At 54.2% G+C, this 17,290-nt stretch overlaps 1 protein-coding gene across 2 annotated transcripts in view; it reads left to right on the top strand.

Moving 5' to 3' along the window:
- The window catches only part of WNT7A (Wnt family member 7A), a gene marked incomplete at both ends in the record, with an annotated part of 32,665 nt that extends 28,670 nt beyond the window's left edge, over window positions 1–3,995 (top strand). Inside the window, one exon of one of the 2 annotated variants that reach the window (XM_080718185.1) lies at window positions 3,516–3,995. In XM_080718185.1, the coding sequence (XP_080574311.1) occupies window positions 3,516–3,995 (480 nt within the window). The remainder of the gene's footprint in view (window positions 1–3,515) is intronic. The other variant, XM_080718186.1, reaches the window with a different exon arrangement.
- Window positions 3,996–17,290: the final 13,295 nt, after the last annotated feature.

Genomic DNA, 17,290 nt, shown 5'->3' with positions numbered 1-17,290 from the left:
TTCAGCACAAGACCCCCAGCCCCCTTGGCCATTCCCAGGAGCTGGGGCAGAGTCCAGTTCTGAACAATCCCAAAGGCAACCATGACTAAGGACACTATGACTCATTCAGACCTGTGGATAAACCTCAAAAATAGTATGCAGAGTCGCAGGGCTATAGGTGCACACCTACAATCCCAGTCCTTGGGAGGCTGAGGCAGGAGGAGCACAGGATCGAGGCCATCCTCAGTAACTTAGTGAGACCCTCTGCAACTCAGTGAGACCCTGTTTCACATTTTTCAAAAAGCCGGGCGTGGCGGCACATACTTGCCATCCCAGTACCGCAGAGGCGGAGACAGGAGGAGCATCACAGGTTCAAAAATCAGCAACTCCCTGAGGCCCTGCCAACCTAAGTAAGACCCTGTTTCCAAATAAGGAAAAAAAAAAAAAAAAAGCAAGCTGGGGGTATAACTTGGAGGTAGAATGCCCAGGACCAAAAAAAATTAAATAGGGCTGGGGTTGTAGCTCAGAGGTAGAACATCTCTGGGTTCAATCCTAAGGAAAAAAAAGAGAGAGAGAGAGAGAGAGAGAGAGAGAGAGAGAGAGAGGAAGGAAGGAAGGAAGGAAAGAAAGAGAGGGAGGAAGGAAGATGGCCATATTCGGTGCAGAGTCCTAGACCCACAAAAGGCCCCTTGCTTCGCTTCCTTTGCGATGAATGGGGAGGCCTGGCCTCTAAGGCCGGGCCTTGAGCAGTGGCCCCGGCTGGGTGCAGGAAGATGGAGGCGCGGCCGCCATGGGCGGGGGGGTCTTTGGGGGGTGATGAAATGTTCTAGAATTAGACTGGCGGTGGTGGTTGTGCAACGCTGGGACTACAATGAAAACACGTGTGTTATACACTGAACCGAGCGAGCTGTTCAGGACATGGACGGCCTTGCCACAAAGCTCTTGAGCTTTGCGAATAAACAAGGGAAAGGACCGGCCCAGGGAGGTGGACAGGAGCCCCGGGGCTCGCAGGGTGAGCTGCCCCGGGGCTGGGACTTGTCCCAGGGACCGGCCATCCTGAGGTCACCCTGGGGGGGGCAGTGGGCAGCAGCTCCAGAACCTTCTCCCCGCCTGACCTCCCCCAGCTCGCCCCTGCTCAATCCTGGGGAAGGGCTTGCAGAGGCCGGACCCCCGACTCACACGTGCACACTTACCTATGTCTTTCCTTTTTTTTTTTTTTTTTTGTGGTACTGGGGATTGAACCCAGGGGTATTGTACCTCTGAGCTATACTCTGAGTCTTTTTATTTTTATTATTTATTTATTTATTTATTTATTTATTTATTTATTTATTTATGTGTGTGTGGTACTAGGGGTGGAACCCAGGGGCTTTTCTACCTCCCGGCTACACTCCCAGATCTATTTTACACTTTATTTGGAAACAGGGTCTCACTAAGTTGCTGAGAGCCTCACTAAGTAGCTGAGGCTGGCTTCGAACCTGTGCGATCCTCCTGTCTCAGCCTCCCAAGCGCTGGGATTACAAGCGTGCGCCACCACGCCCAGCTCTTTTTAGTTGTTTGAAGTAAGGTCTCCCTACGTTCCTGAGGGTCTGGTTAAGTGGCTGAGACTGGGCTCTACCTGCGATCCTCTTGCCTCCGCCTCCTAAACGCTGGAATTTACAGCCGACAGAGCTGCTCTTGAACTCAGGTGCACCACCAACATAAAAATGTCGCCTTCTTGCCGGGCGTGATGGCGCACACTTGTAATCCCAGCATTTGGGAGGCTGAGACTGGAGGATCACGGTTCGAGGACAGCCTCAGCTACTTAGGCCCTTTGCAACTCAGTGAGACCCTGTTTCAAAATAAAGAATAAAAAATAGGGTTAGGGGTATAGCTCAGAGGTAGGAAGCCCCTGGGTTCCATCCCCGGTACCACCAAAAAAATAAAAATAAAAATAAAAATAAAAATAAAAATAAAATAAAATAGAGCCGGGCATGGTGGCGCATGCTTGTAATCCCAGCATCTGGGAGACTGGGACAGGAGGATCGCGGTTGGAGGACAGTCTCAGCTACTACTTAGTGAGGCCCTTTGCAACTCAGTGAGACCCTGTTTTAAAATAAAGAATAAAAAAAATAGGGCTGGGGGTGTAACTCGGAGGTAGAATGCCCCTGGGTTTTCTTCCTATAGTAAGGACTCCCAAGTTCCTGCCTCCGGCATGGCTCCTCTTGAGGCCTCTGGACAGCAGTACCAGGTGGCTGCCGGCTGGCCCTCAGGGCGTCCAGGGCCCCGGCCATTCAACCAGCCACAGCCCAGGCCTGGGAGACCCAGGCAGAGCAGAAGCCGGGAGCCAGGCTGCCCGCAGCGCCCAAAGCAGCCCTGCCCCGCACAGGCCTCCTCTGGTGGCCGCGGGGTCACCGGCCCTGGCCCGGGCAACTGCGATTACGCCCGGCTTAACGCGGACATAATGGCAATCGCCCGGAATGCAGAATTATCAGGGCTGGGCGGGCTGTCACCTGATTAAGGGCCCATTCAACGCCGCCATGGCCCCTGGCGCCAGAGCCACAGAGCCAGGGCCTGCCCGCTCCAAAGGTGGGGGGCGGCGGCCACACCGCAGGCCCGGGCACCCCGCGGCCACTCGCAAAGCCCCTCTGAATCCTTCCAAGGCCTTCCTTTGACATTTGACATACAACTTGACTGAAGTCCAGGTCAACACACCGCGATGTGTTACTTTTTCATCTTAATGCCCATTTTTATCCGTTTTAAGGCATTTTTCTTCTGAGCTACACACCCTGGCCTTTAAAAAAATTTTTTTTTTTTTTTGAAACAGGGTCTTGCTAAGTTCCTTTCTAAGTTGCTGAGGCCGGCCTCAAACCTATGATCCTCCTATCTCAGCCTCCTAAGTACTGGGATTACAGGTGTGTACCACCACATCCTGCTCTCCTTGTTTTTAAAAATACATTATGATAAAAAAAAAAAAAGACGGGCGTGGGGGCGCAAGCTTGTCCCTGTGCTTGGGAGGCTAAGACAAGAGGACTGCACAGGTTCGAAGCCAGCCTCAGCTACTTAGTGAGGCTCTCAGCAACTTAGTGAGGCTCTCAGCAACTTAAGTGAGACCCTGTTTCCAAATAAAATAGAAAATAAGTCTGGGAGTATAGCTCAGAGATAGAAAGCCCCTGGTTCTATCCCTAGTACCACAAGAAAAAAAAAAAATGTTGATTTTAAACTCACATGGGCCCAAGAGGCCCTGTGCCCTGGGGTGGGCCGGGCTGGTCTCGTGGCCAGGGAAGGCAAGCGGGGCTGGCAAGCCCGGGGTAGAAGGGAGGGAGGAAACCCAGGTGTAGTAGCGCACGCTTGCGAGGCTGAGACAGAAGGACCCCAGGTTCGAGGCCAGCCTCGGCAAATAAAGAGCCTTTCGTCAACCTAGTGAGACCCTGTGTCCAGATAAAAATAAAACAGGCTGGGGCTGGAGCTCAGAGGTCGAACGTCTCTGGGTTGCATCCCCACCAAAGATGAACGGGTCAAGGCCGGGGCTGACCCGCGCTCTCGCTCCCGCCCCGCAGATCCTGGAGGAGAACATGAAGCTGGAGTGTAAATGTCACGGCGTGTCCGGCTCCTGCACCACCAAGACGTGCTGGACCACGCTGCCGCAGTTCCGCGAGCTGGGCTACGTGCTCAAAGACAAGTACAACGAGGCGGTGCACGTGGAGCCCGTGCGCGCCAGCCGCAACAAGCGGCCCACCTTCCTCAAGATCAAGAAGCCCCTGTCCTACCGCAAGCCCATGGACACGGACCTGGTGTACATCGAGAAGTCGCCCAACTACTGCGAGGAGGACCCGGTGACCGGCAGCGTGGGCACGCAGGGCCGCGCCTGCAACAAGACGGCGCCCCAGGCCAGCGGCTGCGACCTCATGTGCTGCGGGCGCGGCTACAACACCCATCAGTACGCGCGTGTCTGGCAGTGCAACTGTAAGTTTCACTGGTGTTGCTACGTCAAGTGTAACACGTGCAGCGAACACACCGAGATGTACACGTGTAAGTGAGCCCGCGCCCATCGCCATGGACGCCGGCGGCGAGTCAGACCGCGAGCGGGCCCGGCCGGGGCGCCCAGCTGCGGCGGAGCACCTGCCTGGATCTCGGCCGGGGAACCCCAGAAACACGGAGCTCGTCCCTCCTGCTGAGGGGGGGGGGCTCGCTTCTGAGGGCGTCCCGCTTAGGACACCCGTGGGAAGGCGCTCGGTTCCACCTGAAATTCGGTTCCACCCTCTCCTGGACACCGCCCAGGGCCCTCCGTGGCCGGAAGGCAGACCGGCGCAGCAGGAACTTGGGACCCTTGGGCCTTATCATAGCAATATTTAACAATTTATTCTGATAAAAAATAATATTAATTTATTTAATTAAAAAGAATTCTTCCACCTCGGCGGGATCCGTTTTCTGCAATCAAAGTGAACTGCTTGCTTTTATGGAGGGATGATTTTTTTTTTTTTTTTTTTTGGTCTCTAGGACCGAAAGCCGAGTAGAACTGTACATAATTATCTTTGGTGCAGAGTTCTACTGGTTCGTTTCAAAAGTACCCTCCCCCGGCAGTGCTACGTGTTAAGTACAGAGTGTAGGCATCCTTTATACATCGATAGATATATAGAGATATCCAAACACACATTTATATCTTTTGTTCTTTGCTCTATTTACCCAGAAATGTATGCTCGTCCAACAGTTTATGCTTCCTATCCAACTGCCATCCCTACTTTAAACTTTGCCATTAGAAAAGTCCAGTTTGGGAGAGAGAGAAAGAGAGAGAGAGAGAGAAGGAGAGAGAGAGAGAAAGAGAGAGAGAGAGAGAAGGAGAGAGAGAGAGAGAGAGAGAGAGAGAGAGAGAAGAAGAAGAATAATAATAAACTTCCAGCAGATTCTACCTTTTTTGGAAAATGAGCCACTGGATAAGAGAATATTTTGTAAGAGAATATTTTTATATGAATATTTTATTTATACTGAGTCTGCCTGTATCATCCTGTGACCTGTGCTTCTTCTTAACGCTGGGACTCGTCCTGGGGCGTGGAGGGCGAGGCCCAGGGCGCCGCGAGGTCCCCCAGGCCCCTCGCACAGCTGGGTTCTGGAGCTCTGTTTGCCAGGGGGGCCGAAGCCGCCCCAGGGGCCCAGGGACGTGTCCGGCTTAACGTGCAAGAAGCCAAATCCTGGCCTTGAGCGGGGCCTCGGCTGAGCCGCTCTGGAGCCAGGCCCAAACCCTCCATGCGGCGTGACCATCACAGGGGCCTGGCCGCTGTCACTGGGCAGAGGCTAGCTCAGGGACCCTGCCCCGCACCAGAACATCCCTCGCTATGGGCTGGGCCCCGGGAGGTGAGGTACTACCCTCTGAGGAGCAGGGGCAGGACACTCTGAGCGGGGTGGCCACAGCCGCCCTGCCGCAGTCCAGCTCCAGCCAGCGCCTTGAGCCTGGGAAGCCCTGCGCACGCCGGCCCTCCACCTGTGTGTGGGTGTGGGGTTGAGTGTGCACTCGTGCACGCCTGTGACCTCAGGGCAGCTGAGCTAGCCGGGCCACATGGTGTTTGTGATGCCTCTGCTGTGCGCGTCTGTGGTACCCCTGGCACTCCTGGCGCTCCGGGGACCCCTATTGTGTCGCCGTGCACCGAAGACCCGGCCACGCATGTGGAGCTGCGAGCCTCGGCCTCCACTGGACCCCAGGGTGTCTCTGGGGCCGCAGTGGGTCTAGCGAGGGCCTGCGTGTGTGCACAGCAGGGGCCGTGCAGGACCGGGGTCAGCACCAGGATGGCACATCTGAACTCGGTCCCCACGGCCCCCGGTGAAACCACGTGCCTCCGAGACTATGATCCCACGGCCCGGGTGCCGAGAGGCACCCAGCACCGACGCCGTGGCTGGCGCCCCAGCACGGGAGCCCGGATCACAGCACGGCAAACAAAAGTGGCCAGGTGGCTGCCCTTGGATATATTTCCCGAGTTTTCCCTTGAGTTTCTGGTGGGTGGGCATATCAGGAAGGATGGAGTGCATGGGTAGCTGGAGGTGTGGGGTGTGGGGGTAACTGGGTGGAGGGATGGAGAGATGGAGGGAAGGAAGTGAGTGTGGGGGTGGGTAGGTGAGCAGTGACAAATAGGTGAGTGTGTACATATGTGGGTGGGTGGGTGGGAAGATGGATGGATGGATGGATGGATGGAAGGATGGATGGATGGGAGGGTGGATGGATTGATGGATGAGAGGGAGGGGGGATGGATGGATGGATGGATGGATGGATAGATGGAGAGATGGGAGGGTGGATGGATAGGAGAGTAGATGGATGAATGGGAGGGTGGACGGATAGATGGGAGGATGGATGAATGGATGGGAGGATGGATGGATGGATGGATGAATGGGAGGGTGGATGGATGGATGGGAAGATGGATGGATGGATGGATGGATGGATGGATGGATGGAATGGCAGATGGATGGATGGGAGGATGGGAAATAAATGAATGGGAGGATGAATGGATAGGAGGATGGATGGATGGGAATATGGGAGGGTAGATGGATGGATGAGAGGGTGGATGGATGGATGGGAAGATGGATGGGAAGATGGATGGGTGGGAGGATGGATGGATGGATGGATGGAAGGATGGATGGATGGATGAATGGATGGGTGGAAGGATGGATGGGTGAAAGGATAGATGGATGGGAGAATGGGAGGATGGATGGGAAGATGAATGGATGGATGGGAGGATAGATGGAATGGAGGATGCATGGATGGGAAGATGGATGGATGGGAAAATGAATGCATGGATAGGAGGATGGATGGATGGGAAGATGGATGGATGGGAGGATGGGTAGATGAATAGACTGGAGGATGGATGGATGGGAGGATGAGTGGATGGAGGGAGGATGGATGGATGGGAAGATGGATGGATGGGAGGATGGGTAGATGAATAGATGGGAGGATGGATGGATGGGAGGATGAGTGGATGGAGGGAGGATGGATGGGAAGATGGATGGATGGGAGGATAGGTAGATGAATGTATTGGAGGATGGATGGATGGGAGAATAGATGGATGGATTGGAAGATGGATGGATGGGAGGATGAATGGATGGATGGATGGATGGGAGGATGGATGGATGGGAAGATGGATGGATGGGGGATGGATGGGAGGATGAATGGATAGATGGGAGAATGGGTAGATGAATGGATGGAAGGATGGTTGGATGATGGGAGGATGGATGGGAGGATGGATGGATTGGAAGATGGATGGATGGGAGGATGAATGGATGGATGGGAGAATGGGTAGATGAATGGATGGAAGGATGGTTGGATGGATGGGAGGATGGATGGATGGATGGATGGTTGGATGGGAGGATGGATGGATTGGAAGATGGATGGATGGGAGGATGAATGGATGGATGAATGGATGGGAGGATGGATGGATGGATGGATGGGAGGATGGATGGATGGGAAGATGGATGGGAGGATGAATGGATGGATGGGAGAATGGATGGATGGAGGATGGATGGATGGATGGGAGGATGGATGGATGGATTAGAGGATGAGTAAATGGATGGATGGGAGGATGGATGGATGGATTAGAGGATGAGTAGATGGATGGATGGGAGGATGAATGGATGAATGAGAGGATGGGTAGATGGATGGATGGATGGAATGATGAATGGATGGATGGGAGGATGGTTGGAGGGAGGGAGAATGGATGGATGGGAGGATGGATGGATGGGGGATAGATAAATGAATGTGAGGATGGATGGATGTGAGGATGGATGGATGGATGTGAGGATGGACGGATGGGAGGATGGATGGATGTATGGGAGGATGGATGGGTCAGAGGATGGATGGATGGATGGGAGGATGGGTAGATGAATGGATGGGAGGATGATTGATGGGAGGATGGATGGATGGATGGGAGGATGGATAAATGGGAGGATGGATGGATGAATGGATGAGAGGATGGATGGATGGGGGATGGATGGATGGGAGGACGGATGGATGGGAGGATGGATGGATGGATACGAGAATGAATGGATGGATGGGAGGATGGGTAGATGAATGTATGGGAGGATGGATGGATGGGAGGATGGATGGATGGGAAGATGAATGGATGGATGGTTGGATGGATGGATGGGAGGATGGATAGATGGGAAGATGGATGGATGGGAGAATGAATAGATGGATGGGAGGATGGGTAGATGAATGTATGGAAGGATGTTTGATGGGAGGATGGATGGATGGATGGGAAGATGGATGGATGATGGATGGGAGTTGGATAGATCAGAGGATGAATGGATGGATGGTAGGATGGGTAGATGGATGGATGGATGATGGGAGGATAGATGGATGGGAGGATGGATGGATGCAAGGGTAGATGGATGGGAGGATGGATGGATGGATGGATAAATAAATGAATAGATGGATGGATGGATGGTTGGGAGGGAGGTAGGATGGATAGATTCATGGATGCATGGATGCATGAATGGGTAGGTTGATGGATGTATGGACAGATAAATGGGTAGATGATGGATGGATGGATGGATGGATGGATGGATAAGTGGGTGGGTGGAAGATGATGGGCAAATGGGGAGGATGGGAGGATGTCTAGGTGGCAGGTAAACGTGAGGGCAGGTAGATAAACACGAAGGTACGCAGAAAGCGCAGGGTTTCCGTGCAGCCCCCATGCCGTGTTACTCTCCACGCATTACAAGACCTCCAGAGTGTCCATGAGCGGCGCTTTCCGCGCCCACAGCCTCCTGGCTGGGAGTATAGCTCAAAGGTAGAATGCCCGAGTTTCACCCCCAGTACTGCAAAAAAAAAAAAAAAAAAATGGAGGCAGTTACTATGGTATCGCCCTCATTAGAGAAGTTGACGCAGCCCAGCAGCCCAGGACACGCGGGTGTGCAGCCGGAGCCAGGCTGATTGGTCACGAGGATTCACGCGCTTTCAAGCTGGATTCCATCCTTGGAGGCTGCTGGGTCCCCAGTGCCCAGCACCCAGTGTGGGTTAAGAGGTATTTGTTGAAAGCCGGGCGTGGTGGCGCACGCCTGTAATCCCAGCATTCGGGAGGCTGAGACCAGAGGACAGCCTCAGTTACTTAGTGAGGCCCTCTGCAACTCAGTGAGACCAGGTTTCAAAATAAAGAATTAAAAATGGGGCAGGGGGTATAGCTCAGAGGTCGAATGCCCCTGGGTTCCATCCCCAGACCCGCAAAAGAAAAAAAAAAATATATATATATATATATATAATTTTTTTGGTGGTACTGGGGTTCCTGGAAGCCCTTCTACCTCCGGGCTACACTCCCAGAACTATTTTATATTTTGAAACAGGGTCTCTCTCTCTCTCTCTCTTTTTTTTTTTTTTGGTGGTTCTGGGGTTCCTGGAAGCCCTTCTACCTCCGGGCTACACTCCCAGACCTATTTTTATATTTTTTATTTGGAAACAGGGTCTCCTAAGCCAGCGCGCGCGGCTGGCTTGGAACCTGCGCCATCCTCCTGTCTCCGCCTCCCGAGCGCGGGGATGACAAGCGTGCGCCACCACGCCTGGCATATATATATATATATATATATATATATATATATATATATATATATAATTTGTTGTAAGCCGGGCGTGGTGGTGCACGCCTGTAATCCCACTACTTGGAAGGCTGAGACCAGAGGATCCCAGGTTCGAGGACAGCCTCAGCAAGTAGTGAGACTCTCATCAACCTAGCGAGACCCTGTTTCAGAATTTAAAAAAAAAAAAAAAAAAACCAGGCTGGGAGTAAAGCTCAGAGGTAGGATGTCCCTGGCTCAAAAAATATATACTTGCTGTTTACGAATGTATTCAGTACCGTAGCCGGTCTCCAGGGTCCCCAGGCTGCGGCCTCTGCACTGAAGGCGCTCGGGAGGAGGCGGGCCTGTCCCAAGGGCCCCTGCCTGTTCAGGAGCCTGCAGGGAAGCAGAGAAAGACCAGGTCCCTCGCCCTGATCCCAGACACATATGCCCCACCGACAGGGCGGCCACTGGTTACCACAACAACACGCCTGGCCCCAGAAGAATGTGGTGGAGACTAGGAAGAGCGGGGCCGCCACCCCCAGCTCAGCCCCCGAGGTGGCCCAGGGCGTGCACGCATGCGCACAGACGTACAGCGGAACAAAGCCCCTGAGCCGCAGCCTCGCGGAGGGGAGTGTGGACGCCCACCCTCGCCCTGCGCCGGCCCCAGCCAGGGTCCAGGAACGCGCAGCAGCAGCAGCTGGAGGTGGGCAGGGATCCGCAGGCGGCACGCACATCTGCCCAGATGTGGGCGAGCCTGGCAGGTGGACCCTCACCACGCACCTGTTGTCCCCAGCACCTGCCTCAGCGGCCCAGTATTTGCACACATGTAGGTGTGTGTGCTGGGGTTGTGCAGTCGGCGGTGCTGGAATGTCTGGTCAGAAGGAGACCCAGGGCCACCTGAAGCCTGTGTGTGGTGGGGTACACCCGGCATCCCAGGGCTTGGGAGGCTGAGGCAGGAGGACTGCAAGTTCAAGGCCAGCCTCAGCAACCTAGCAAGACCCTCGGCAACCTCGTGTGACCCTGTTTCAAAAGAAAGAATAAAATAGGGCTGGGGGTGTGGCTCAGAGGTAAAATCCCCCTGGGTTCCATCCCCAGGATAGATAGATAGATAGATAGATAGATGGATAGATAGATGGATGGATAGTACATAGATAAGCACGCAAACTAGTCAGGTAACCTACACCTATAACCCCAGTACTTGGGAAGCTGAGACAGGAGGATTGCAGGCTTAAGGCCAGTCTCAGAAAGTTAGCGACAAATTAGTGAGACTTTCAAAAGGAAAATCAAATAGGACCGGAGGTACAGCTCAGAGAGAGAACGCCCCTGTGTTCAATACCCAGTACCACATGCACAAATGTCACAGAGCGCCCTGGATAACCCGGGAGGCGGTGAGTCCCTGGTTGGACAGGGGCAAATCACCACGCACTGGGACACCCCAAGGGCAGTTCTGGGTCGCTCTGAATGACCTTCCACTTTTCCCGCTAGCAGACCTGATCCGTCTGGATCGGCACACGGGTCCTGGGGGCTGCGCCCGCTAAGACCGTGAGGCTCCCGGGCAGCGCTCCTCCGAGGGGCCCTGGGGGTGCGTCCTGGGGCCAAATAATAATCCACTCAGAGGTGACCCATCGCATCCTCCCCAGGAACGCCAGAAATACAGTTATCTGTCAAGGTCGGTGCCGAGGCGCAGAGGCGGGCGGATCTAGGCAGGCAGGTGGGGAGCAGGGAGACAGGAGGGAGTCCGGAGACCTGGGAGCAGCACAGGGAGGCTGCGGGCAGGTGCGTCCAAAGCCCAGACTGCGCAGGCGCGGCCGAGGCCGGCCGAGGGGCTCCCCAGCCACGAGGTGAGAGGAGCCGGGAACGCGGCGAGCATCTCTGCCGGGTGTGGCGGGGCACAGCTGGAACCCAGCAAAACACGCTTGCCCGTGTCACTCGGGCGTAGAAGGCCCCTGGGCTCGATCTCCAGGACGAAAGAAGGGAGGGAAGGAGGGAGAGAGGAAGGAGGGAGAGGGAGAGAAGAAAGAGAGAAAGAATATTTTATTTTTGATCCTAGGCATGAAACCCGGAGGCATTCTACCTCCAAGCCACACCCTCAGACCTATTTTATTTTTGGTGGTACTGGGGGTGGAATCCAGGGGCTTTTCTACCTCCGGGCTACATCCCCAGACCTATTTTATGCTTTATTTGGAAACAGGGTCTCACTGAGTTGCCGAGAGCCTCGCTCAGTAGCCGAGGCTGGCTTCGAGCCTGTACGATCCTCCTGTGTCAGCCTCCCAAGCGCGGGGGTGATAAGTGTGCCCACCACGCCCGGCTGACCTATTTTTACTTGGAAACAAGGTCTCACTGAGGTCACAGAGAATCTCACGACTTGCTGAGGCTGGCCACGAACCCACGATCCTGTCTCAGGACTGCCACGCCGGCTTGTGATTCCGTATTACAGTGTTCTCACTCCATACACTGGAGCCTGTTTCTTTTTTATTATCAAAAAGGGGAGGCTGCCAGGCCAGAAGGAATTTTTTTTTTGGGGGGGTTGTTTGTTTGGTTGGTTGGTTTTGGTGGTACTGGGGATGGAACACAGAGGCTGTCTGCCTCCGGGCTATACTCCCAGACCTATTTTCTATTTTATTTGGAAACAGGGTCTCACTAAATTGCCAAGAGCCTCACTAAGTAGCCGAGGCTGGCTTCGAACCCGTGCGATCCTCCTGTCTCAGCCTCCCGAGCACGGGGATGACAAGCGTGCGCCACCACGCCCAGCTCGGAAGGCATTTGAATAAGGCCACCAAGGACCCAATCCCATCCTTTTGCTGTTGAAGCTATTGGAGATTAAACCCAGGATTATTCTACTTCCAAGCCACACGCCCAGTACTTTTATTTTGAAATTAGGTCTCTCCAGGTTGCCGTGGGTCTCACTAAGTTGCTGAGGCTGGCCTCGAACCTGGGATCCTCCTGTCTTAGCTTCCCAAGTACTGGGATGACAGGTGTGCGCCAGGACGCCCCTTAGCTCGGCATCAACAGTGCTGAGTCCCAGAGCAGACCCGGGGCCAGGCTGTTCTGGGATTCTTCCCCAGCCTGGTGGCACCCGGGGTTCCAGGGCCCAGGTCTGCCAGGCGGTCAGCCCTCCACTGCAAGTTACTAGAAAGCAAAACAAACACGGAAAGACTGCCCGAAAACAAGCAAGAACTGCCTCCTCCGGCCACAGCGCGGCCGGCCTGTGTTTAGACAGCTTGACAGGGCGCGGGGCAGAGAAGGCCGTGAGGCAGGAGCCAGACCTGGCCCGGGGCACCTGGCCCGCCACGCCTGTGCCCGCCCACCCTCTCCTCTGCAGCCTGACCTGACAGCTGTATTTGTCAAGGCCTCAACCTCAGCGCCAGGAACTGAATTCAGAAGTCGGCCTGAGGCCCATGGAGAATGCCCCTCACCTCGCAGGACGCCCGCCTGGCCAGGCCCGAGCACCACAGCCTGAGCACGCACAGGCCGCCCTGCCGCGGACTCTGGGCTCAGGGGCTCCTCTCGGCAGATGAGGAAGAGAAAAAGATTGGTCAAAAAGGGGGCAGAGGCCGGGCGTGGTGGCGCACGCTTGTCATCCCCGCGCTTGGGAGGCTGAGACAGGAGGATCGCGCAGGTTCGAAGCCAGCCTCAGCTACTGAGTGAGGCTCTCGGCAACTTAGTGAGACCCTGTTCCCAAATAAAATATAAAACAGGTCTGGGAGTATAGCCCAGAGGTAGAAAGCCTCTGGGTTCAAACCCCAGTACCACACACACACAAAAAAGGGGCAGAGGATCCCCCAGACTGTCCAGGCAGACACGGGCAGCTCTAGGCTCCAAACCCAAGCCGATATGATTTTCTAGAACAAAGGAGCCTCGCATCTGGGTGCAGGGCTGCCCGGTGTGGTCTAGCACCCCGTGCCCGTGGTCACCACCCCTGAGCCACTGCCCACGCGGTGGGCCAGGCCCCTGGGCCTGCCTATGGCAGAGGGCTCCATGACAGCGCAGGGCCGCGCCTGGCAGTGCCAAGCCCACTTCTGCCCAGGGCTGAGGAACAAAGGGCTTTCACGGCGTGTAATCCAGGCTATGGGGAGGAAGAATGGCGGGCGTATTGAGAAGAAGGTTCACATGGAGAAGAGCGAGCCCGCGGCCGGGTTCCGGTGCGCGCTCCCAGGGCGGCGGCAGGTCGCTGGCAGCCGCTGAAGGCGCCGTTTGTGCGCTGTGCCGGGCAGGGAGGGCAGGCCTTTTAAGAGGAGAGATCGTGCGGCCCGATAGCATGCCGGGCCTCTCCCTGGGGGGGCCAGGCCCCCTGTGAGGACTGTCGGCCATTGTTAGCAGTGCCCTGTGTGAAGGAAAGCGGGACACTGGTGGTCAGCTGATACCTGTGCGATCAGGCCACCGGGACGAGGCTCCATCGCGAAGCTCCGGTTACATGGGGACAGGCGAGGGGGGCATGCTGGCTGGGGCAGGCGACACGGAGAGCCCCGGGCAAGTAAAAGGGTCACGAGCTCGAGGACCCGGATGTGAGAGCATGCACGATCCCAGGCCGCTTTGCACACCTGTCATCCCAGCACTTGGGAGGCCGAGACAGAGGGTCTCAGGTTCGAAGCCAGCCTCAGCAATTTAGCAAGGCCCTCAGCAACTTAGTGAAATCCTGTTGCAAAAAGTTTTAAAACAGCCAGGCGTGGTGGTGCATGCCTGTAATCCCAGTACTGGGGAGGCTGAGACAGGAGGATCACAGTTCGTGGCCAGCCTCAGCTACTGATGAGGCCCTTTGCAACTCAGAGAGACCCTGTTTCAAAATAAAGAATAAAAAATAGGGCTATGGGTATAGCTCAGAGGTTGAATGCCCCTGGGTTCCATCTCTAGCACCGAAAAAAAAAAAAAAAAATTAAAACTAGCCAGGTGTGGTGGTGCATGCCTGTAATCCCAGTACCAGGGAGGCTGAGATAGGAAGATCACAGGTTCAAGGACAGCCTCAGCAATTTAGCAAGACCCTGTTTTAAAAAAAAAAAAAGTAAAAAGAGCTTGAGGTATAGCATAGAGGTAGAATGCCCCTGGGTTCAATCCCCAGCACCAAAAAATGAAGAAACCAAAATAGGGTGGGTCTTGGAGGTATAACCCCCTGAGTTTAACCTCCTGTACTACCTATGAATGAATGAATGAATGAATGAATGAATGAGCAAATAAATAAAATGGCTTAGTCAGGCGTGGTGGCGCACGCTTGTAATCCCCGCGCTTGGGAGGCGGAGACAGGAGGATCGCGCAGGTTCAAAGCCAGCCTCGCTGGCATAAGAGACCGTTTCCAAATAAAAATATAAAATAGGTCTGAGAGTGTAGCCCAGAGGTAGAAGGGCTTCCAGGAACCCCAGTACCACCAAATAAACAAACAAACAAACAAATAAATAAATAATAGCCAGGCGTGGTGGCGCACGCTTGTAATCCCCGCGCTTGGGAGGCTGAGACAGGAGGATTGCGCGGGTTCGAAGCCAGCCTCAGCTACTTAGTGAGGCTCTCAGCAACTTAGTGAGACCCTGTTTCCAAATAAAACATAAAATGAGTCTGGGAGTATAGCCCAGAGGTAGAAAGCCCCTGGGTTCCATCCCTAGTACCCCCCCAAAATAAATTAATTTTAAAAATAAATAATAAACAATAGGGCTGGGGGTGTAGCTTGGAGGGAGAATGGGTACTGGGTTCAATCCCTAGTACCAAGGAGAAAAGCAAAGCAAAGAAACTTTGTCCCAGTTATGTATGTATAGGTAAAACCATAGTTATCAGCCGGACATGGTGGTGCACACTGGAATCCCAGAACTTGGGGGTTGAGACACATGAGTCACAGGTTTGAGGCCAGCCTCAGCTACTTAGGATACCCTCGGTAACCTAGGGAGACCCTGTTTCAAATAAATAAGTAAATAAATAAATAAATAAATAAATAGGGATAGAGGTATAGCTCAGAGGTAGAGTGCACCTGGGTTCAATCACCAGTAACACACACACACACACACACACACATACCAAACACACATCACCAAGCAATGGACCCTGGGTCTGACACTCATAGTCCGAGTGGGGAAGCCAAGACCCATGGACTCAATGCAAACCAGTCGGAAAGGGGTGATGGACCCTGGAGGCCGGCGGGCCAGGCCAGGGCCAGGAGGGACGCTCACGGTGTCCTCGGTGGGGTCAGTGAGGGCCACGGGAGGGAGGCGCATCTACGGAGGTGCATGCTCAGGGACCCCAGCAGGGACAGAACCTTTGCCTAGAAGCCATCGCCACCCTGGGCCCATGCGGCAGGGGAAGACAGGGTCACAGAAGCTGGTAGGAGCCGGAGGGGCCTCCAGGCAGGAGCTGGGTTGACGGGCCAGCTCCTGGGACAGAGGCCCAGCTCCGTAGGAAGCGGGAGACACGTGCAAGCCGAGGAGGCCGGATGTCCTGACCAGAGGGCAGCGCCTGGGTCTTGGCCTAGGCCTGGGGCCCCCAGCTAGGGAGCCACGGCCGTGCTGCTTCTTCCTGGGGACCAGACACACAGGCATGCCGTCCAGCACGGACGTGATCAAGCCAGCGTTCCCCGGGGACGGGCCTGTTGTCCCCTCTGGGTGACCATGGTCTGACACCTGGATGGTGCCTGCCCCTGCTACGGACCCGAGAGCCTGCCTAGAACTGCGCCGACCACGCCGGGCAGCTCTGGATCCTCCGGGACCTTCCTTAGCCTCCAGGAGCATCTGTCAGGACGAGGAGCCTGCTGCCGCCGTGAGGCACGCGTCACCGCGAGCCGCCAGTCGCGACGCAGGATGCAGCCGGTCTACAGACGGCCAACGGGGCTGCACTCGCCCTGGATGCTCGGCGCACCTCCACCAAAGTGACCTGACCGCCACTTGCAAAAAAATAAAATGCATTCTATATTTTTTATGGTAACTAGGGTTGTACCCAGAGACATTCTGATTTATTTATTTATGTATTTATTTATTTAGGTATTTATTTATTTAATGCGGTAACGGGATGCAACCCAAGGGCATTTTACCTCTAAGCTACACCCCCAGCCCTATTTTTTATTCTTTATTTTATTTCATTTCATTTATTTTTTATGTGTGTGGGTCTAGTGATGGAACCCAGGGGCAGTCAACCTCCAAGCTACACCCCTTGCCCTATTTTTTTTTTTTATTCTTTATTTTGAAACAGGGTCTCACTGTTTTGCAAAAGGCCTCACTAAGTAGCTGAGGCTGTGAACCGAATGTGTCTCAGCCTCCCGAATGCTGGGATTACCAGCATGTGCCACCACACCCAGCAGTTTGGTGTGTGTGTGTGTGTGTGTGTGTGTGTGTGTGTGTGTGTGTGTTTTAAATAGGATCTTGCTCAGTTGCTGAGGACCTCACTAAGTTGCTGAGGCTGGCCTCCAACCTGCGATCCTCCTGTCTCAGGCTCCCAAGTACTGGGATGACAGGTGTGCACACACCACCCCTGGCTAATACATGTTTCTTAACTCAATATATCCCAGATATCAAAAAAATAATAAAAATAAATAAAATACAAAATAGGGTTCAAGATGTGGCCCGGAGGTAGAACAGCCCCTGGGTTCCACCCCCAGGACCACACACAAAAAATTATATATATATATATATATATATATATATATATATATATATATATATATATATATATATCCCAGATATTATTTCAATATATACTGCAGGTACTCAGTAAGTTGCCTATGGTGAATTAATATAGGAGACTTTGTTTCAAGCTGGGGAGGAGAGGAAGTCTGGGCACTGGATTCCCAAGGTGACGTGGACTTGGGTCGTGTCAGGATGGAAAGGGTTTCCCA

The sequence above is a fragment of the Muscardinus avellanarius genome (genome assembly GCF_963383645.1).
Source record: "Muscardinus avellanarius genome assembly, chromosome: 22".
Taxonomy (NCBI): domain Eukaryota; kingdom Metazoa; phylum Chordata; class Mammalia; order Rodentia; family Gliridae; genus Muscardinus; species Muscardinus avellanarius.
This window is presented reverse-complemented; position numbering and strand designations above follow the sequence as displayed.